This window comes from Pristiophorus japonicus, chromosome 1 (genome assembly GCF_044704955.1).
Source record: "Pristiophorus japonicus isolate sPriJap1 chromosome 1, sPriJap1.hap1, whole genome shotgun sequence".
NCBI classification, from domain to species: domain Eukaryota; kingdom Metazoa; phylum Chordata; class Chondrichthyes; family Pristiophoridae; genus Pristiophorus; species Pristiophorus japonicus.
Window position 1 is genome coordinate 218,223,227 of NC_091977.1, and position 23,235 is coordinate 218,246,461.

General features: G+C 46.0%; 1 protein-coding gene across 1 annotated transcript in view; it reads right to left on the reverse strand.

Annotated features, from left to right (window-relative positions):
- LOC139260510 (ADAMTS-like protein 1) overlaps positions 1–23,235 on the reverse strand; it is a 456,828-nt gene that overhangs the window by 331,942 nt on the left and 101,651 nt on the right. Inside the window, exon 4 of the mRNA XM_070877021.1 lies at positions 5,806–6,042. Within this exon, the coding sequence (XP_070733122.1) occupies positions 5,806–6,042 (237 nt within the window). The remainder of the gene's footprint in view (positions 1–5,805; positions 6,043–23,235) is intronic.

The window sequence follows — 23,235 nt, forward strand, 5'->3', positions numbered from 1 at the left end:
TGGAATTTATGGAAAGAGACATTGATACCATTTCCAAACCCACCACATTGTTGCCACAATTTATAATCTATGAGGGGGGCCCGCATGAAGTCCGTTACCCCTGATTAACTTTGAGACCCATCCTGTGCAGAAAGAGCCCATACAGGGTGCCCCAGATGTCTACACTGATAGGTCCTCATATCACATTGAGGGATCCCCCACACCGGGTATGCTGTGGTATTGCCAGAAAGAACCATCCAGCGAAAATGCAACAGACAGTCTTCACAATATGCAGAAATCACCACACTTCTAACTGCTGTAAAGGAGACCTCAGATAGACCCATGAATATTTGGTCCGATAGTGCCTATGCTAGAAACAACATGTTCTCCCTGCCCTTATACCACAAAAATGACTACTGTACGATAGACGGCAAGGCCCTGGTCCATGGGCCCTGGTTATGCCTGCTCTGCTTGTACCTTAAACAGCGATCCCAGCTCTGCTTCATAGGAAAGGTAGCAGCCCATAGAAAAAGGGGTCCACATAGTGAGGGAAATTCCAGAGCAGACAGAGCAGCCACGGACATTGCGATTGATGGGGAGATAGAGTATATAGTTGTTGAGCCCTGCAATGCTGTTAGCAAGGCCTCCCCAACAGATCACCTAGATTTAAAATCCCTGCAGCAGCAATACTGGTCATATGCTGTTGTAAGCACATGGCACGAGGAAGATAGACCCCTTCCTCAACCAACAGCCTGGGCTCCTAATACCATACTAGCCACTGCCCCTGACTCAGATGAGCAGTTGCTGATGTTCAAAAGAAAGCCAAATGTCTGCCCGATGGTGCGTGTTCCACCAGAAGCTTTCCCTCTTTCACTCCCACTCCACAGCAGGGCACTATTCGGCCCAAGTAACCTTCTATAAGGTAGCATCCACAACTTGGTGGCCTTCCATGAGGGAAACAATCAACCAATACGTGGCACGATGCCTACCATACCTGCAACACAATCGTCCCACATGCAATAACCGAGCTTTGCTTCAAAGTACACTCCCACCTCCAGGGCCATGGACTCACCTCCAGATAGACTTCATTGGGCCACTTCCTCAGGCGCAAGGCAATTTTCAGCATGCCCTAGTGGTGGTGGATCAATTCACTAAATGGATCGAAGCATTCCCCTGCCGTTCCAACACCGCAATCACAGCAGCCAAAACACTATTGAATCATGTATTTTGTAGGTGGGGAGTACCAGTACAAGTGGACAGCGATCAAAGTTCACACTTTACCGATAAAATTTTTACCCACCTGTAGGAAATGTTGGGGATAAACCACAAATTACATATTGGCCACCAACCCCAGTCATCCAGAGGGGTCAAAAGGGGGAACAGGACCCTCAAGTTAATGTTAAAAAAATAGTGCGCGAACCACCCCACTCAATGGGCTAACATGCTGCCAATGTGCTTAATGGCAATGAGGTCCACACCTCATAGAACAACAGGGGTCTCCCCATATTCATATCAAACCATGATGGGGGGGGTGGGGGTGGGGGGCATCTCATGAGAACACCAGGCCAGCTAAGACTAACAGGGATGAGTCCCCTGACAATGAAAACATGTAGTTCCAAGTGGCTGGAACAAGTGGTAGATCACACCGATCAGATCAATCGATTTGTGATCACCAAATTGGGGAAGTCAAGAAGACAAATTAAAAGTTACTTTGACAAGAAAGTACATCCCTTTGAACACGCGGTGGGAGACTCAGTAATGATTCCAAATTATGGGAAAAAGAAGCTGCCTTTGAGCCCAGGTGGTGAGGACTGCATAAGATTATAGACCGATTGAACCCCGTGGTTTATTTGATTCAGTTACCAGGGGAAAAGGGTGTTAAGTACAAGAAGTGGTTTCACATTAATCAGTTAAAAACTGCCAAAGAGTAAATACTGCACTAATCTCGTTTCCCACAGACCATGTTACGGATCCTCACGATTGTCAGGACGATACCGGCCATGACCGAAGCCGAGCGAAGATGGAGAAGCGGGAGCTGCAGCATGACTCACGAACATCATCAATCATCAATGTGCTTTGAGAAGCGACGGTGCACTGAAGGCATGGGAAGGGGAGAGTCTCCGCTGGAGATGTTAATAGACTATAATAAATCCCCTACGTGGCCTACACCTTACGAGGGGCGGACCAAGTCAGGCCATCCACTTTTCTCTCTCTCCCTCGTAATGTCTATGATATGTGATCCCTGAGGAGATAAACCATATGAGGGGTCGAAAAAGATATTTCCCCCTCAAAGTTGGGAGTTTGTAAGAATAAAAGTATTTATTAATGATTAAAATTGATTCTGTGTATGTATAAATGTTAAAAGTGTAGATTATATGGAAAGGCCTGTTTGTGTTGAAACAAAATGAAAGCCCACAGGTTGCCAACATGGGTTGAGTTTTGAAAGAAACAAAATGTAAGCCCACAGATCTGCCACATGGTTTTGTGTATTGGAAAGCCATTTAAACTAATCAATGGCTGAGCCAGGTCAGAAAGCCACATGTGTGAGGAGAGTCAATAAGGAACTGCCCTGGAACCAAGGTCCAATCCGGAGGCTTTTTGAGGGACAATGGCTTTGAGAAGTATAAAGAACGCAGGCAAAGACTTTTCTCTCTCTTCTCTCTGCTGGACACATGGTACAAGACCTTTTGTTGAAGACCAGCTAAAACAGCAAACTGTGTGTTCAAACCAGCCAGCCAAAGGGAAGTAACGCATATTGCTTTTTATTATAACCTTATTGTATCTGTTGTAACTAAGGTGGATGTGCATGTGTGTGTGTTTTTTAATAAAGTGTTCCAATTGTTTAGAAAGAATCATCTCACTGTTAAATGCCAGAGATTTAGAAATCTTATATGGTCGTGATTGACAGCGGGTCAAAGGTCCGCTCTGAATTTCCAAAGTGCTGGCTCTGCTTGCAGATTGCAGACCTATCACTAAGCGACATGTTAGGCCATTGCACTAGTTAAGAAGCAGCTCAAAGCTATTTAAGCAGCATTTTACTAGGTCCAAAGGGTTGTAGTTTTTTATGAGGTTACTGTCCCTCGGGCATCACGTCAGGTAAATTCTCAGGGTTCTCAACAACTCTGGATTGTTTTGACTAGTTGACAGCTGCAGAAGCGGTATAAAATCCTGAGGAAGAGAGTGTTCAAAGATCAGGCCCTCAAATCTGGCACCAAGCTTATGGTTTACAGGGCTGTAGTGATACCCGCCCTTCTGTATGGCACAGTAGACACCTCAAATCGCTGGAGAAATACCACCAACGCTGTCTGTAGAAGATCCTGCAAATCCCCTGGGAGGATAGATGCACCAACATCAGTGTGCTCAATCAGGCCAACATCAAAGCACTGTACCACACTTGACCATCTCCATTGGGCGGGCCACATTGCCCGCATGCCCGACACAAGACTCCCAAAGCAGGCGCTCTACTCAGAATTCCTACATGGCAGGCGATCCTCAGGTGGGCAGAGGAAACATTTCAAGGACACTGTCAAAGCCTCCTTGATAAAGTGCAACATCCCCACCAACACCTGGGAATCCCTGGCCAAAGACCACCCTAAGTGGGGGAAGAGCATCTGGGAGAGCGTTGAGCACCTCGAGTCTCGACGCCGAGAACATGCAGAAAACAAGCGCAGGCAGCGGAAGGAGCGTGTGGCAAACCAGACTCCCACCCATCCTTTCCTTCAACAACTGTCTGTCCCACCTGTGACAGAGACTGTAATTCTTGTATTGGACTGTACAGTCACCTGAAAACTCACTTTTGGAGTGGAAGCAAGTCTTCCTCGATTTTGAGGGACTGCCCATGATGATGATAAAAGCTACCAATTCAGAGCTGTTCAATTTCCAATCAAAGAAGCTAGAGCCTGCAGGATTTTGAATACACTTTTCAGCTTTATGGAGGTTTGAAGTGTTTGCAGTGAACTCTCTATCCAGTGTCACCTCCTTGGAGCAACCTCTCTCACCATTGACAGATTGATTCTGTCATCTCAACTTCAGCTACCATCTACTCCATAAGCATCAGTGCCCTTGAAAAACTCTCATATTGGCCCACAGAATCAAACCATGATCAGCCCCAACACCAACATCACCAGGCACACCAGCATCACCAATATACCAATCTTCTCCGCAATCACCTGATGCTGCACAGGACACAGGGCATCAACACCAGACCACATTGTTGTCCGGGATGCCAGGGTTGGCCTTACCTTGGGCACATTTACTTCACTTGATGCTGTACACCCTGCCTGCCACATGATGTGCCAGGTTGGCACCATCAGATACCAACACTATAAAGCACCTCTACAATGCCCAAGCCATTCCTTTCACATTCATCACCATTGTGTGGGGCACCCTTATATCTCACCATTCACTACAACTCACTAAACCACTTGCAAAGATGCACACAGAACTGGCCAAGAAAATGTTCAAGATAAATATTTGACAACATATTAGTAGAAACTCTACATGAACATTGGCTAAAAGATCCAAGTGTCTACCTTTGTGCATTGTTAGTTTGTATGATTGGACAAGGATGAGGGTGAGTGTCAGGGGCGACTAGTGAGATGGAGATGTAATAATGTAGATAGGGAGAAAAGAAAGAAAGGCTTGCATTTATATAGCGCCTTTCACGACCACTGGACATCTCAAAGTGCTTTACAGCCAATGAAATATTTTTGGAGTGTAGTCACTGTTGTAATATGGAAAACACAGCAGCCAATTTGCACACAGCAAGTTCCCACAAACAGCAATGACCAGATAATTTGTTTTTAGTGATGCTGATTGAGGAATAAATATTGGCCAGGACACAAGGGATAATTCCCCTACTCTTCTTCAACATAGTGCCATGGGATCTTTTATGTCCACCTGAGAGAGCAGATGGGGCCTCGAGTTAACATCTCATCTGAAGGATGGTACCTCCGACAGTGCAGCACTCCCTCAGCACTGCAGTGGAGTGTCAGCCTAGATTTATGTGCTCAAGTCCCTGGAGTGTGATTGGAACCCACAACCTTCTGACTCAGAAGCGAGTGTGCTACCCACTGAGCCACAGAGAGGAATGGGTGGAGGTGCAAGGTAAGTTGCTGTGTGTAAGGATGTGCAGGATTAGGGTAGGGAAGGCAGAGTGATGAGTGGCACAGAAAGCTGAGGTTGAGTGTGGCCTTGCAGTAACATTTCGTGATCCATTGAGATAATTGAAAGGTTTGCACCACTGTAGCCAGGTCCTCCTGACGACGTCCCTGTTTGTGCCCTCCTGTTCAATATGCAACCAGGCTGCGTTGGTGTCCTGGGGAGGTCTTATCCGCCCATTGGAAGGGAAGAGAACCTCACTGCGTGCTGTGACTCTCTCCATAAGCATCTAGAGGAAGTGATGCAGCCCTTGTATTGTGCTAGCAGCACCTCAATGCTGCAGAACACTGACAGCACAACTGTCAAAATGTATATGGGCATGGTCCCTTTAAGGGAACCGGCTGATGACGCACCATTAAATGAAGTAATCAGACCCGCCTCTTTTTAATTGGCCGGGAACCTCGCAAGGCAGGCTTAACAGGCCCCATCAACAGAAAATCACTTGGAGAGAGCCGGATGAAGATGGGAGCGAGGTTCCAGCTCGCACCCGAAGGCGCCCACCTCGCTTCCCGACCCAGTAGGAAAAATCGCGGCCTGTGTGTGAGAAACTCAGGAGGTGCTGGGAGAAGACAAAAATCAAATATAATTGAATTTACTAAATATTAACAATAAATATTATTAACAGTGAATCATAATTGTGTTTCCAGTTACGCAGTGATTACTTACTTGGCAGTTTCCACTGATGCACATGTGCAGAGCCTCTGTGTAACATCGTGTACCATCGAGTACCTTAGGTGCCAGTTCCACAACTAGTGCCGTGCCCTTTGCCAGACACTTGAGTGCACAGGGTTTGTCAGGGTCATTGTAAATAGGAAGCCAATCATAGTACTGTCCTTGGTACTTGACATCATTGTGAGCAGAGCATTGCTGAGCACGAAAGTCACCAGCTTCCAGAGGGCAGTCCTAGGTGAAAAAGAAAATGAAATGTAAAAGGCACTATGAAATTTGTATTTCACTGGAAAGTGATCAACTGACAGCCAAATAGAAAGAGAATGATCCTGAATGCATTGGCTTAATCCCTTAACTGGACTCAGCACGTCTAATTGCAAATTAGATTGACCTGATACAACCATTAATGTAATTGAAGCCTTTGCATTTACAAAGGCTTGGTGAACAGAACAAATTGAGAAGTCATTTCCAACATGCCGCACAAGTTTCAATTAGCTATTAGCACAACAAAGGAAATGATAGATTATATTTTCCTGCATTAGCTTCTGCTTATTTCCACTTGGGTGACTGAAGTGCAAACTCTTCTGTGATTTTCAATTTCTGCACAAAGAACCAAACTTTGTCAAGATGGACAAAGGGCCCCCAACATTAACTGCAGTGTAAACTTATTAAAGCCACTGCAGATATAGTTGGTGGAATGAGGAGTTGATCATCCTTTTATACTGATGCCAACATGCGTCATTTTGCTAATGATTTTTCGCTAATCCCAGGCACAAAAGGGAGAGAGAGAGAAATTGGGGCTGTAATTCAGGGTCGCCAGAAAGCTGGCACACCTACCTTTTTTAAAAAAGTTTTTCCCGCCGGCAGCGTTGAGGCGGCCTTTCGATCGGCTTTCGGCACTAAGTACTTTTTTTAACATTGGACTAGAAGTGGAGAGATTCCGTCACTTAAAGGAGAGAGATTCCGTCATTTTTTTAGATTCGGCCACTGGGGAGGGTTTCGGCCGGGCCAGTGGCCCGGCACCCAAGAGGGGGTGCCAGGCTGCCTGGCCGAACTCAGGGGTGCAATAGTTCGGCCGACATGGAAGGTGGCCGGCAAAAAAAATAAGATGCCGCCCACGGCCCTTGCCTTTAATGGCTGCCGCACCGCTAGAGTAGAGAGATCGTAAACAAGGTGCGCCAACAGGGAAAGCTGTCGGGGCACTGTCCGGCGGGGGCAATGATTCTTTCACCTAAATTTCGGGTGGAGTATTCTGGAGGTGAGGGAGAGCAGCGGTGCCTGTTTTGATGAGGTGCTTGCAGCAGTTATCAGCAGCGGGGCGGAAATGGGGACAGGCCGAAAAATTCCCGACCTGAATTTCGGTCGGGGTGGCCAAAGGACTGCAACACGGTGGCCACTCGATTCTGCCGCATAGCCGCTGCAAAACAGCGGAAACGGGCCTTATACGGACCCTGAAATTCGGCCACATTGCCTCTTATTCTCATCATAGTGAATAATCAATAAACAGTTGATGAAATAATGAGTCTTGGCAATGGATTCCCTTTACCCACCCTGGGATTGAAGGTTTTGGGACCAAATCTTGGCAATGCTTCCTCTTTACCCACCTTGGGATCGAAGGCTGTAGAACCAATGAGCCCAAAATTGGCCCGCTCCTTTTCTTGGCGCACTCACCAGAGATGCGCCGACTTAGTGGACTGAAAAGGGCGCCGATAAAATGTCCCCCAATACTGGCCGCTGTGTTGTCTCTCCCGGGGCTTGGCGCGGCGTGGCTAGTTGATTGGAGGTCGGAGCTAGGGCCCTGCGCCAGAAACAATGCCGGCAGCTCTCCACACGCGCATTGGAGTGTGCGCGCATGCGCAGTAGTTCCTGTCCCCAGCCCCTGTGTGCGTGCTGCAGTGTGGGACCTGATGCATCCCGCCCCTATCCCAGACCGAGTGGCCTCCCGCACAGGCCGGCCAGCTGCCTTCCCGGGCTAGAAGGCCACAACAAGTAGGTTGGTGTGGGGCCCAAGCCAGGGCGGTGGGGATGGAGGGGGGTGTGGGGGAGTTTTGATTCCGGGGAGGGGGGGGGAGTTTTGTTCCGGGGTGGGGGGGGTTTGATCCCGGGGTGAGGGGGGGGCATTCTGAACCGCAGGGTGGGTTCGATCACCGACCCCATGGGGGTAGGGGGTTCCGATCCCATGGGCGGTCCGATCCCCGACCTCTAGGGAAGATCTGATCCCCAGACGTGTCCGATCTCTGACCTCAGGTGCTGTTCTGATCCTGGAGGGTCTGATCACCCACCCCGGGAGGTAGGGTTGTTTGTAAGGGGTGGGCTGATGGTGGTGAGCTTAGGCGGCTGTGAGAACATAAGAACATAAGAATTATGAGCAGGAGGAACTTCTATTTTATATTTGGATATTTTGAAAAAATTATGTAAATATGTTTTGTCTCTTTACTTCTTTTATTTTTGTAGTTCAAACTTCCATGAATGCTTCTGTTGTATAGTAAATTAACTTTGCGAAGTTTGTCATATGATGTCCTGTATAGCTGTTTGATCCTATTCACATTTTTTAGTCAAGTCATTAAGTTCTGCTGGCCTCTGATGTACCTACCTGTGCTGATTTCTTAACCCTCCGCAAGGGTTTTCTGAGCGGCCACATACGCTGGCCTAAGTTAGTTTGGAGTAAATATTAGCTGTCCAAAGTGGCCTAAATGGCCAAAATGGGCATAGGTGGCTAGTAACGTCCCCTTTTGAAAAAAACTAAACTAAACTAAAAAAATCCTAACCAACTCACTTACACTGGCGCAAATTGAATTTGCAAAATCAGGATTTTTAAGATACTCCAGAAAAATCAAATTGCTCCAAAAAAAACGGAGCAACTCCTGGGCAATTTTGAGCCCATAGTCTTGATCCATTCATAGATGATCCACTCAACCAGCGATGTTGTGAACACATACATCTGGTAAATCATGACATCAGTGCCATCCAATGAGTGCAGTATGATATGCTATGACATAATAGTGATTGCCCCCCCATAATAATTAAGGAAACAGATGGTAACAGCCATCACAGATAAGGCTGGCAGAAAGCACAAGAGACCACATTGCACCAGTTATCTGTCACGATTAAAAGAGCATAAAGTAATCATGGTCAGTATGGAGTGAACATTGAATTCATCATAAATTCTACAGTAATATGGATATAAATCTCACTCCAATTTACGAGTCAAACCCATCACTTTTACACTAACAAATTAATGGTTATATGATGCATAAATACTCAGGTCATAGATACTAGATAAATGTACAATCTGTGCACATCAAATTACATGGCTTTTAGCATTCCCTTTTCCAATTCAAATTTTAAAGTCATTTCACAATGTTGTGTAATGGTCACAATTGTGTTTGATTTTACAACGATTCCATAAAATGGCCAATAGAATTTTTAACAAGGTAAGTTTTCACAATTGCATGACTGGGACTTGGCAACAACTGCATAGCAAAGTAAGTTCAAAGTTTAAGGTGTTCAGTTTAGGTTGCCATGTTTCACCGGCATTTGGAAATCATTACTTTAATATCAACTATTACGGTAAATTCAATGCCACGATCACCATTTGAGCCCTGCCAGTGTAAAGTGGCAATTAACTTGGTGCTGTACTCAGGCTGCTGAGCTGCTATAAAATAAGGAGGGAGTACTAAATCAAGATTTTTTAAATAGAAATCAGAGCTTCCATCTGGACTTAATGTAAGTCAACGAGTCTTGGTTGCCTTACAGCTATTTATATTTAAAGGGGTGGTGTCACTACATTGGGGAGTTTTCAGGAAGGCTTAGTTTCTGGAATAACTTGCTTTGAATATGCAAGGCCGTGGTTGCCATGATGGCCACGGGGGAAGGGCGCATTCCAGAAGACGCTACGCAAACTATTGCAGTGAAGTGTTTGTAACTTTATATAAAGAAAATCATTCTCGGATGTGCGCCAAAAGGTCAGCAAGTAAATGCAATGCCCACACTTTTGGAACTGATCTGTGATGTTAGCTGATCTCGGCTGGTGAGTCGGGGACCATCCCTCGATGCTCCTCAAGATTGAAAACCTATCGAATTGCATTATCCAGGCTGGCATATGAAGAATGGCCATTTGAACAAGACACTTCCCAATGGAACTGAGCTCCAGTGTTAGCCACTGCCTTCAGCATCAGAGGTGAACAGGACAGAGGCAAAACAAAGCACTCTATCAGCACATAAATGAAGACAATGATGCCATAATTTCAACAACGGCATCATTATTCTCCTTGGGGAATAAGTGAAGATAAGCAAGGCTTCTTTGGGGCTGAAGCAACTGTAAGACAACACAAATGGCGATGGAAGAATGGAAGCAAGTTAACTCTCCATGTTGGAATCTGTATTTGAATACCTGAACCCAACAGGTCCGCATTCCTCCAGGGGTCTATGATTCTTTGGTCATGTGTGGCCCATAACAGGAACATAGGAACCGGAGTAGGCCATTCAGCCCCTTGAGTCTGTTCCACCATTCAGTGAGATCACAGCTGATCAGTATCTTAAATCCATCCACCTGCCTTGATTCCATGGGCCAGGCTTTCCATTATTGTCCAGATCACCCAAAAGTGGGCGATATTTCCAGTGTTAGCGTTTATATTGGTTTTTGAGAGCACCGGAATATCGCCCATTTTCAAACCTGCTAGTTTCCACTTTAAAATTTGGGCATTAGCGGGAGCAATGTGAAATGGGCAGTAGCGTTTTTTTTCTGTCGTAGAAGGCCGGCGTCCATAGCAACGCCTTGGCAACGGTCTTTTCCCGCGTTTCAGGAGGTCAGGGGTCATCAGCACATGTGCAGAACGTAGAGAAAGAGAGAGAGGAGAGAGAGCGAGAGATAGAGGAGAAAGCTTGTGGGGATTGTGGAGATTGTAGTGGTGGTGACTTATATTTGGAGTTTTTTGTGAAAACTATCGACAGTTAGTGAGTGAGAGAGTAATTGATTAGCAACATATCTAACAGAAAAAACAAAATAATGGAGAGCATGGAGGAGGTGCGTGTAGATGCTGTGGAGGAGGTTGGTGAGGGCAGTGATGTGGGTGAGGTGGGAGAGGAGATGGGTGGAAGAAAGTGAGCCAGGCACTTTTCGGATGAGGCCAATGCTGCCTCCTCCAAGGGGTTGAATCTTGTTGGGCCCAATTGACCCGGGATGGGCATGGCAAGCCAACCCCAAAAGTTTACCAGGAAATCTGGAGTGAGATCGCTGAAGTGGTGTCGTCGGCGACACATGAGGTGCGTGAGGCCAACCAGTGCCGCAAGCGCTGGAACGACCTTGTTGCTTCCAGAAGAGTAAGTATTACAATGATATAAATATATATAAACAAATGTAAGTGTAATGAGTCAATGATTTTAAATTCAGATCTGATGTATTGCAGTTAGACCGGTAATCTTTTAATACAAACCTATGTTTGCAGTGGACTACCATGTGTGTTGTGTAGAGTAATAATAATAGTAATAATAATATTCATAATTATAACATGATATCTGTCAGTAATGTGCTCTCTGTTGTATGTATCTGTAACAGTACCTAGCAATGATCTTATGCCATGCCATGCTGTTGTCACCTTTTGCAGAAGAAGCTTTTGAAGAATAGGGCCGAGCAGCGGTGCACGGGTGGCAGCCCAGCGGTCCTTAGCAACCCGACTAACATTGAGGAACGGGCGCTGGCACTCGTGAGCATCCACAACCATTCGGCCATCCGTGCTGCATCGGTACCTGTCCTCATGCCACGTGAGGACCATTGGGTGATGTAAAGTAAATTAATGCCACACCCACTTGTATCCGTATAATATATGATTGATGATATGATGTATTTTACTGATGCAATGTTATGTAATTAATGATGGGCTCATGAAAATCATTGTAATGCAGATTTTGTACTATCATAATGTTTATTAAATGTGATGTCTGTGATTATTTTTATAGCGGTAGTGTTGCTCTCGTACATATGCTGAGTGTAGCGTTTGCATTCCCCTGTGACCCTAGCACCCCATTCTCTTCTAATTCTCATTTATGTTTTATACTCAGCTAAGAGTGCAGGCCCTTCCGATTCCGGTGGTGGTGGATCGTGTTTCTGGGGGTGAGGAGCCCCGAATCTCGCCCATCATGCTGCAGGTCTTCCTCTCCACTGAGGCTTGTGAAGAGGTGGAGGAGGAGGCTACAGCAGCATCACCAGTACCTTGCAGTGCTCCTATGGCCATGTCCTCCTTGGCCGTGGAGGTAGCAGGCCCAAGCACTTTGCCACAGGGCACTCCAATGGACTCCATGCTGGCGCCAACCCCGCGGAGGTTGGTTCGGCACAGTAGGACCGCTCCACGATCAGCAGATCGGAGCGTGGACATGGTTAATTTGTCCAGGAGGAGCGTTGAAATAGGTCAGCAGCTGCTCCAGGCAATGGGCGGAATATCTGAACAAATGGCCACTCTATCCACGAACATGAACGAGAAGATGATGCGGATAGCAGTGGCCCTGGAGATAATAGCCAGGAACGCTGGTGCCAGAGAGCCATCAGTGTTCCCGGAATCCGGCACTGCACCCGAAGTTGTCGCACCCCCCCATTGCCAGAGACACATGCGAGCCAGGAGGAGCCTGTTGCTTCTGGCTCGGAGGACGTTTCCTCGGAAACCACCTCTCCAGCATTGGGTCAAATAACGGATCTGCCGTCATCCCCCACAATGAAGCAGCGCTTGAGGAGCACTGCGGCAAAGTGGCTTGGAGTTGGAAGGGGAAGAGGTGGGATAAAGTCCAAGGGGGGAGATGAAAGGAGGGGCATGGCTGCAGGTAGGGAGGGAGGGAGGGAGTTGTTACATGTTTGCTGTAAAAAATTGTTTGTTGTTGTTGTCATCAAGTTTTTCAATGTTGGGATGGTTTGGGGGAGGGGGGCTGGTTTTTATAATCCTTGTTGTATTTGTTATTGTTATTGTTAAAATGTTCTAAATTTGTTGTGGGGGAGGGGGAGGGGGTACTGTTGTGATCTTTTATGTTTTTGAATAAGAAAAAAATTCCGTGTTAGCATTAAAAAAAATGTATTTAACTTAACATTGTTATGCATTTTCTCAGATAGCTGTAAAGTTAAACACTGGCGAGTCCATACCATGAAAGGGGATCATTAAACGTAACGTAATGTAAATAAACTTTAACTTTAACTATCACCAAGGTAATGCACACCATTCATGTATGAGCTGCAGACACAATAGATTTGCAGCTATGTAACTACCACCAATGTTATTTCAAGCAAAGCACTCATTTAGGAGCTGCTGACGTAACAGTCTTGCAGCTGTGTACCCACCACGGATCCTTTCCTGCGGTCTAGAGGAGGGTGGGAGCATGGTTTCAATGCCAGCCTGATTGTCTGCCCTGAGGTCATTGTCCACCTCATCTATATCCTCTTCTCCTCTCTCCTGAGGTGGACCGGCAGTCCCTTTTGACAATTCTTGTCCCCGACTGATAGCCAAGTTATACAGCATGCAGCACACCACCATGAATTGAGCTAGCCACTCAGGGTGTTATTTTAACTCTCCTCCTGAGTGGTCCAGGCATCTAAAGCACTGCTTAAGCACTCCAATTGTCTTTTTGATGATATTGCATGTGGCTATGTAGCTTTTGTTGTATCGCTTCTCAGTTTCTGTCTGGGTCTTACGCAGGGGTGTCATCAGCAAGGTGGCAAGGCCATATCCTTTGTTATCAAGCATCATCAAGCATTGACCTTGTGGCTGACTCTTAAACAGGTCAGATACAGTGCTCTCACGCAAGATGTGCGCATCATGGATGCTGCCTGGAAATATTGCATTTACTGCCATGATTATTTGTTTATGGTCGACAACGAGTTGCACATTCAGGGAGTGGAATCCCTTTCGGTTCCAAAAAACCTCTGCATCCTGAAAAGGTGCTCGCATGGCGATGTGCGTACAGTCTATTGTTCCCTGCACCTTGGGGAAGTTTGCTATTCTCAAGAATCTTAGAGCCTCTCAGTCTGAGCCTCCCTGGTCATAGGGAAGCTTATAAAGTCCATCCTGCGTGCGTAAAGGGCTTCAGTCACCTGTCGAATGCAGCAATGTGTGGCATGCTGAGAGATAGCGCAAATGTCGCCAGCTGAGGCCTGAAAGGAGCCCGATGCCGCAGTAACCTTAACCTCAATGGACAGTGCGGTCCTGATGGTGATGTTAGGCTGCAGATCTCCCCTAATGAGCTGGTATATCTCACTGATGACCTCCTTTCGGAAGCGCAGTCTCCTAAGGCACGTGTTCTCAGACAAGTTCAGGTAAGACCGCTTCTCTCTAAGTTCCTCCTCCTCAGTTTGCCACCTCTTTGATTGGGCATATAATGCTCTTCAATATACCTTCTCCCATCTCTAGTCTGCAGCATGTGAGTAGTCATCAATACAGGCTGAGAAATTACAGGCCCCATTACAATAACAATCACTATTATACCTATTCTTCACAAGCAATAAATTTTCCTACTAAAACTCATAAAATAAATTCAATTCATCCACAATATAAGATGTTTGTTTAGATTTTCAAATCAACTTAAAAGAACTCACAGATTAAATCAAAACTCCCCAGAACTTGAAGCAGCCTTTTATATGAAAAGTCCTCCGATTTACAAAATGGCGTCCATATCGCTGGGTTAAGGTCAGGTGAGTGCAGCTTTTTTTCAGCGTTTTTTTGGGTGAGCGATATTTTCAGCAATATATGGGCGATATGCCAAAAGTAACGCTCGGCGATATTATGGCCGGTTTCTGAGCATTAGTTTCATTTATAAACTGTATTCTCTGCCTTTACGGCAAAAAAATATGGGCGGGCGGTTTAATTATTTCTCGGCCTTACCTAGATGCCAAAAGTAACACTGGGCGATGAATGAGTGATAAATGGGTGTTATTTTTCATTTTTTGGTGAAATGGGCGCTAAATGGGCGTTATACTTCATCTCAGCGTTAAAATGGATGGCAAGTGGGCGGTAGTGAAGCAAAACTGGTGGAAAGTCTAGCCCCATATCCCTTACAACCCTTAGCTAGCAAAAATCTATCACTATCAGATTTCAAATTATTAATTGAGCTAGCATTGTTTGCTTTTTTGTGGATAGAGTCCCATACTTCTACAACCCTTTGTATGAAGAAGTGTTTCCTAACTTCTCTCCTGAATAGCCTGGTCTGATTTTAAGGTTATGTCCCCTTGTCCTAGTCTCCCCCACCAGCAGAAAAAGTTTCTCTCTATCTACCTTATCAGTTCCTTTTCAAAAAGCCCTAGAAATACAAGCCATGAAGCCAAGGCAATTGAATCTGAATGTTGTGGGCCCGGGAGTTTGTAAAGGATGGTTATTAGCATTGTTGTCTGGTTGATGAATAAATTCTACATTAGAGCATCTGCTAGTATGTGCAACTTGAGATGTATGCAAATCAATGAAAACATTGATTTAAATGTTAAATGTGGCCTGTGAGGCTCTTTGGTAAACACATAAATGACTGACAGGGGCAGCAATCTTGGTACTCTTGATAAATGATCAGCCAGTGTGGCTCATTACTGAGACCGCGGGAGGATAAAACTATCATTGGGAGCTTGGATGCTTTCACTCAGCTCCAATGCAAGCCCGTGCTATAACATATCGGGTGAACTTAGTGTTATGTAGGTAAACATTGAAACTGTGTAAGACTTGCCACCAGAGGGTGCAACTGTTGGAGGCCCAAGGGTCACCTGCACACCTCGTGCAAAGGAGTATAAAAGGTTGTCTGCCATGCTGCTTAGGCACTCTGGAGTTGTAGTAAAGAGACTAAGGTCACATCAGTTTTAGCTTATAGTACTCAGTCTTGTGAAATTCTTCCATACGTAACAATTGGTGACGAGTAACAGATTACGAACTTTCACGTGGTTATGGCTGCCGTTGGTATTAGAGAGATTTTTAGAGGGTGATGATTGGGAAGCCTTCGTTGAGTGTCTCGACCAGTACTTCGTGGCCAATGAGCTGGATGGGGATGATAAAGCGATCAAGCGCAGGGTGATTCTCCTCACCGTGTGTGGGTCCACAATATACGGCCTCATCAAGAATCTGCTAGCACCGGAGAAATCAGTGGAGAAGACATATACAGAGTTGTGTACGCTGCTTCGGAACTACCTCAAGCCGAAGGAGAGCGTCATAATGACCAGGTATCGCTTTTACGTGCACCACCGCTCCGAGGGTCAGGACGTGGCGAGTTATGTCGCTGACCTGAGATGCCTTGCAGGAACTTGCGAATTTGCTGGATTTTTGGGAGAAATGCTGCGGGACATTTTTATGCTTGGCATCGGCCACGAGGTCATTCTTCACAAGCTGCTGTCTGCCGAATCCCTAGACCTGAGCAAGGCCATCACGATAGCCCAGGCATTCATATCCACGAGCGATAATACCAGACAGATATCTTCCCAGCATCGAAGCTCACCGGTAAGTACTGAGAATAAAATAACATCGCTAGCAGGCAGAACTGCATATGGCAGGGCCTACACGTCTGCAGCTGCAAGACCTTGGAAGACTCAGAGTCCGCCATCGGGTGTGAATGCAAATCCATTAGCACCATGTTGGCACTGCGGGGGTAAACATCGAACCCATCAATGTTGATTCAAGCACTACGTATGCAAGGGCTGCGAAACAATGGGGCACCTCCAGCGAATGTGCGAGAGTGCTGCGACTCACCACGTGGCAGAGTTGGCAGAGGATGATCGATCCGGCGCGGATCACACAGAACAAACAAGAGAGGCAACTCAACCCGAGGAAGAATTGTATGGGGTACACACCTTCACTACCAAGAGCCCTCCTATCATGCTGAAAGTCAATTTGAACGGTATTCTGGTATCAATGGAGTTGGACACAGGGGTGAGTCAGTCAATTATGAGCCAGAAGGCTTTTGAGAAACTGTGGGGCAACAAAGCACAAAGGCCCAAACTGAGCCCGATTCAGACAAAGCTGCGCACCTACACCAAAGAGCTCATACTAATCTTTGGCAGTGCAGCAGTTAAGGTATCGTACGATGGAGCCATGCATGATTTATCACTGTGGATTGTACCAGGCTATTCGGCAGAAGCTGGCTGGGAAAGATTCGATGGAACTGGGACAACATCAAAGCACTATCTTCAGTGGATGATGCCTTGTGCGTCCAAGTGCTGAGCAAGTTTCCGTCGCTATTTGAACCAGGCATCAGCAACTTCACAGGCGCCAAGGTGCAGATCCATCTAGTCCCCGATGCAAGGCCCATTCATCACAAGGCTTGAGCGGTTCCATATATGATGAGGGAGAAAGTCAAGATCGAACTGGACAGACTTCAACAAGAGGGAATCGTATCGCCAATCGAGTTCAACGAGTGGGCCAGTCCAATTGTTCCGGTGTTGAAAAGCGATGTCACGGTCAGAATCTGCGGAGACTACAAGGTAACAATCAACCGAGTCTCATTACAAGACCAGTACCCACTATCCAAGGCGGATGACCTGGTCGCAACGTTAGTGGGGTGAAAGTCGTTCACCAAGTTGGACCTAACCTCCGCCTACATGACACAGGAGCTGGCTGAATCTTCGAAAAGATTGATATGCATCAACACTCACAAAGGACTGTTTATATACCACAGGTACCCTTTTGGGATTCGCTCGGCTGCTGCCATCTTCCAGAGGAACAAGGAGAGTCTGCTGAAATCGGTTCCGCGCACCTTTGTGTTTCAAGACAACTTCCTGATCACCGGTTGTGACATCACTGAACACCTGCACAACCTGGAAGAGGTTCTAAGTCGACTCGACAGAGTGTGACTCAGGCTGAAATGCTCCAAGTGTGTTTTCCTGGTGCCAGAGGTCGAATTTTTGGGGAGAAAGGTTGCTGCAGACGACATCAGACCCACGGACTCAAAGACAGAAGCCATCAAGAATGCACCCAGACCACAGAATGTGACAGAGCTGCATTCGTTCCTGGGACTCCTCAACTATTTTGGTAACTTTCTACCCGGGTTAAGCACTTTGCTGGAACCCTTGCACATGTTGCTACGTATGGATGACGACTGGGTTTCGGGTAAATCTCAAGAGACAGCCTTTGAGAAGACCAGAAACCTACTTTGTTCTAATAAGTTGCTTGTACTTTATGACCCGTGTAAACGATTAGTGCTAGCTTGTGATGTATCTTCGTACAGGGTTGACTGTGTGTTACAACAAACCAATGTATCGGCAAACTTCAACTGGTTTCATACGCGTCTAGAAGTCTGTCCAAGGCTGAAAGAGCCTACAGTATGGGCGAGAAAGAGGCATTAGCATGTGTATATGGGGTTAAGAAAATGCACCAATACCTATTTGAACTTCAGTTTGAGCTTGAAACTGACCACAAACCGCTCAATTCGCTTTTTTCAGAAAGCAAAGGTATAAATACCAATGTTTCGTCCCGCATCCAAAGATGGGCACTAACATTGTCCGCCTATGACTATGTTATCCGCCACAGACCAAGCACGGAGAACTGTGCTGATGCCCTCAGTCAGCTACCATTGCCCACTACCAGGGTGGAAATGGTGCAGCCCACAGACTTGCTTCTGGTCATGGATGCTTTTGAGAGCGAGGGGTCACCCGTCATTGCTCGCCAGATCAGGACCTGGACCAGCCAGGATCCTGTGCTATCACTTGTAAAAAGTTGTTTCCTCAATGGGAGCTGGTAGGCCGTTCCCGGGGAAATGCAAGATGAATTAAGCTGTTTCAAAGATGAAATGTCCATCCAGTCGGATTGTCTCTTATGGGGTAATCACGTGGTTTTGCCAAATAAAGACAGGGAAACGTTTATACGCAAACTACACAATACCCACCCAGGCATAGTCATGATGAAGGCTCGCATGTTTGGTGGCCCAGCATTGACTCAGACTTAGAGTCATGCGTACACCAGTGCAACACATGCTCACAATTGAGCAATGCACCAAGGGGGGCTCCATTGAGTCTGTGGTCATGGTCCTCCAAACCGTGGTCCAGAATCCACATAGATTTTGCTGGCCACTTTCTCGGAAAGATGTTTTTAGTTGTAGTGGGCGCTTAATCCAAATGGATTGAATGCGTAATCATGTGATCCAGCACATCCACTGCCACCATTGAAAGCCTCCAGGCTATGTTCGCCACCCATGGCTTGCCCGACGTCCTTGTCAGTGGACTGTGTTTCACCAGCTCAGAATTCAATGAGTTTATGACCGGCAATGGCATCAAGCATGTCAAGTCTGCCGCGTTTAAGCCCGCATCCAACGGTCAAGCGAAACTATCAAGCAGAGCTTGAAGCGCGTGACAGAAGACTCCTTGCAGACCCGCTTATCTTGGGTTCTGCTCAGCTACCGGACGCGACCCCACTCGCTCACTGGGGTTCCTCCTGCAGAATTGTTAATGAAGAGAGCACTCAAAACCAGACTCTCCCTAGTCCAGCCGGATCTAAATGATCATCTGGAAACTCGGCGACACCGGAAAAACATGTACCACAATCGCACAGCTGTATCGCGTGACATTTCTACCCGGGTTAAGCAATTGGCTGGAACCCTTGCACATGTTGCTACGTAAGGGTGACGACTGGGTTTCGGGTAAATCTCAAGAGACCCTGTGTTTGTCCTTAATTATGGTCATGGTCCTAAATGGGTCACTGGCACTGTCTTGGCCAAAGAGGGGAATAGAGTATTTATAGTCAAACTATTGAATGGAAAAACGTGCAGAAAGCATTTGGATCAGACCAAACTGTGGTTCACCGACAACCAGGAACAACCTGAAGAGGACATCACCATTACGATCCACCAACACACACCCAACCAGCAATCGACCTCGCTGTCAATCGAGAGGATGAACCCACCATTCCCAACAGTTCTGTCAGACCAGCCACGCCGCAGTGCAGCAATGGTCCGACCAACTCACCCATGTCAGAGTTTGAACTCAGACGATCAACCAGGGAGTGTAGGGCCCCGGATCGTCTCAACTTGTAAATAATTTATATCAAAGACTTTGGGGGGGAGTAATGTTATGTTTGTAAACATTGTAACTGTGTAAGACTTGCCACCAAGGGCGCAACTGTTGGAGGCCCAAGGGTCTCCTGCACACCTCATGCAAGGGAGTATAAAAGGTTGTCTGCCATACTGCTTAGGCACTCTGGAGTTGTATTAAAGAGACAAAGGTCACATCAGTTTTAGCTCAAAGTACTCAGTCTTGTGGAGTTCTTCCATACTTAACACTTAATTGGACAGCAATTGGGATTAGTTTTAGCTGCATCAAAGCAGGATGGCAAGAGCCAAGCTAAGTGGGTATACTACTATGGGAGAGAGAATACATATCCCAATTGGACAACACAAACTCTACCTGTATGGGTTTCTCAGGAGCTATGTTTGCAGATATAGGGTGATGGGCAGCTGACCATAAAACACTACATCATATGATCCATTGTTTAGAAGCCTTGTAAAGTCCCATAAACATATTTCACCCTACAATAACCTTTTAAGTTAAATAAAAATAAAATTCTCTCAAACAGCACAGTTAAGGGGAAATTAAATGGTTTATTAAATCTATTAATAATTTAGTCAAAGAAATCTGACAGAACTACGTTCTACCTAATGTTGTTAATAATGGTTTTAAAAATTGTCATGTAGTCACCATATTTATTTTAATAATAGCTGTACCACATTGTACACTCTCTGAAGCATGTAACAGGGTTCAGTTGAAGAACATTTGCACAATATCGGATAGTGCAGCAGGTAGCAGGCTTTGCTACTTTTCTAGATTTCTATTTTGTTAACGCACCTATTTTGTCATGGAGATATTTTACTGCCTTAGTTGGGAAGTTACATTGTGTCTCTGCTATGGTCATGAACGGAATTAGCCCAGGGTACAGCAACATTTTCTATTGTGGCTACAGTTAGCCAGTTTCAGGGCAGATTCTTCAGCGTCCAACTATACTGTGGAGGCATTATAAAAGCAGCATTTATGCTGCCATATTTGCGGCCAGACCAAGTGGCTCTGGGAAGGCATCAAAGCAAAAGTGTCGATATAACTCAGGACACTACACTGCAATCTAAAGCCCCGAGTTGTGAGAACCTTCTAGGAGGCAGTATCTCAAAATGTGCTGTATAAATCTAACCAAAAGTATTGAACAGCACATGCTCTCTAGGGAGTAACAGTTTAATTGAAGACACGTCATCATGGACAGCTTAGTGATCAATGGTGCCAGCAACAATTGAATCTAAAGATCCAAAGCAACAGATGCCTCAACACAGTGAAGAACCACTTGAATTAGGACTGGCGATCCAATATAAACTGTGCATTAAAAAACTTTCAAGCTTCCAAAATACACATCTATTTTTTTACACACATATGAATGATTTTCTTAAAATGCCCTAGTAGCAATATTATAATATAGAATTACAACAGCATACAGAACCTTGGAAGACTCAGACTCTTTAATCCTGGCGTCTTCAGCAATTCACAGGCTTAAACTGAGAGTTATTTCATAGTGGTGGCATCATAATATCATGTGATTAGGGCTCTATACTTTTCTTAACTTATCCATAATTTAGTACACAGCAAAAGCTGACAAATATCCTTAAGAAGATATTACAGCTGCCAAAAAGTTGACAACTAAACAGCCCTGAGTATAGGCTTATGACAGATGAAAACAAGTTGTCACACTGAGAGTGCAGTAGGACACAGATTTGTAGTAACTTGCTGCAAGTTGCATTATTCCATCAGTCCTAATGCAGGAACAAAACACAAATGCTGGTATGGCGCCTGTTATATATGTGAACTTGTATTTACTCTGTACAGCCACCAGAGGGCTCATCTCCTGGAGTCCCAAGGGATCCCATAATCCCTTGGGAGCACAGGTATTTAAAGAGACCTCACAGGTTGGAGAGGCATTCTGGAGAGCTGCAATAAAAGACTAAGGTCACACTATACTTTGAGCTCACAGTATTCAGTCTGACTCTTTCTCCATACATAACAACTGCCGATGAGATACAGATAGCGAACACAAAGATGCAGAGAACAGTGGGCATCCTGGAGAAATTCTCAGAGGGAGATGATTGGGAAACTTTTGTGGAGTGACTCAATGAGCTAGATGGGGAAGAGAACGCTGCCAAACAAAGGGCGATCCTCCTCACCGTCTGTGGGGCACCAACGTATGGCCTCATGAAGAATCTTCTCACTCCAGCGAAACCCACGGAGAAATCATACGATGATTTGTGCAAACTGGTGCGAGAGCATTTGAACCCAAAAGAAAGCGTTCTGATGGCGAGGTACTAGTTCTACACCTACAAAAGGTCTGAAGGCTAGGAAGTGGTGAGTTATGTCGCTGAGTTAAGAAGCCTTGCAGGACATTGCGAATTTGAAGGACATTTGGAGCACATGCTCAGAGACTTTTTCGTACTTGGCATTGGCCACGAAACCATACTTCACAAACTTTTGACTGTACCCAACCTTGAATAAGGTGACAGCGATAGCCCAGGCATTCATTGCCACCAGTGACAAGACTAAGCAAATCTCTCAGCGCACAAGTGCAGCTATAAGTACTGTGAACAAAATGATGTTGCTTTTGAATCATAACATACAGGGCAGGTCACACATACCTGCAGCTGCATGTCCGCAGATGTCTCAGAGTCCACCATCAAGGGTGGTGAATGCAAGGCCATTAACACCTTGTTGGCGCTGTGGAGATGATCATCGTTTCCATTCATGCAGATTGGAAGGGCTGTGGAACAATGGGACACCTCCAACGAGTGTGCAGGCGAGCTGCAAATCCTGTTAAACTTGCAAACCACCATGTTGCAGAGGAGGACAGATCCATGGAGAATCGTGATGAACCAGAGCCTCAGACCAAGGAGGCAGAGGTACATGGGGTGCACACATTCACCACGAATTGTCCCTCGATAATGCTGAATGTTGAACTAAATGGACAATGGAGTTAATGGAGCCGGACATGGGCACGAGCCAGTCCATCATGGGTAAAAAGACTTTCGAAAGGTTGTGGTGCAACGAGGTCTCAAGGCCAGTCTTAACTCCAGTTTGCACGAAACTAAGAACTTACACACAAGAACTGATTCCTGTAATCAGCAGTGCTACTGTAAAGGTCTTCTACGATGGAGCTGTGCACAAGCTACCACTCTGGGTGGTACTGGGCGATGGTCCCACGCTGCTTGGCAGGAGCTGGTTGGGAAAGAAACGCTGAAACTGGGACGACGTCCGAGCGCTATCGCCCGCTGACGACACTTCGTGTGCCCAGGTCTTAAACAAATTTCCTTCGCAGTTTGAACCAGGCATCGGGAAATTCCAAGGAATAAAAGTGCAGATCCACTTAATTCTGGGGGCGCGACCCATCCATCACAAGGCGAGAGCAGTACCGTACATGATGAGAGAAAGGGTAGAGATCGAGCTAGACTGGCTGCAAAGAGAGGGCATCA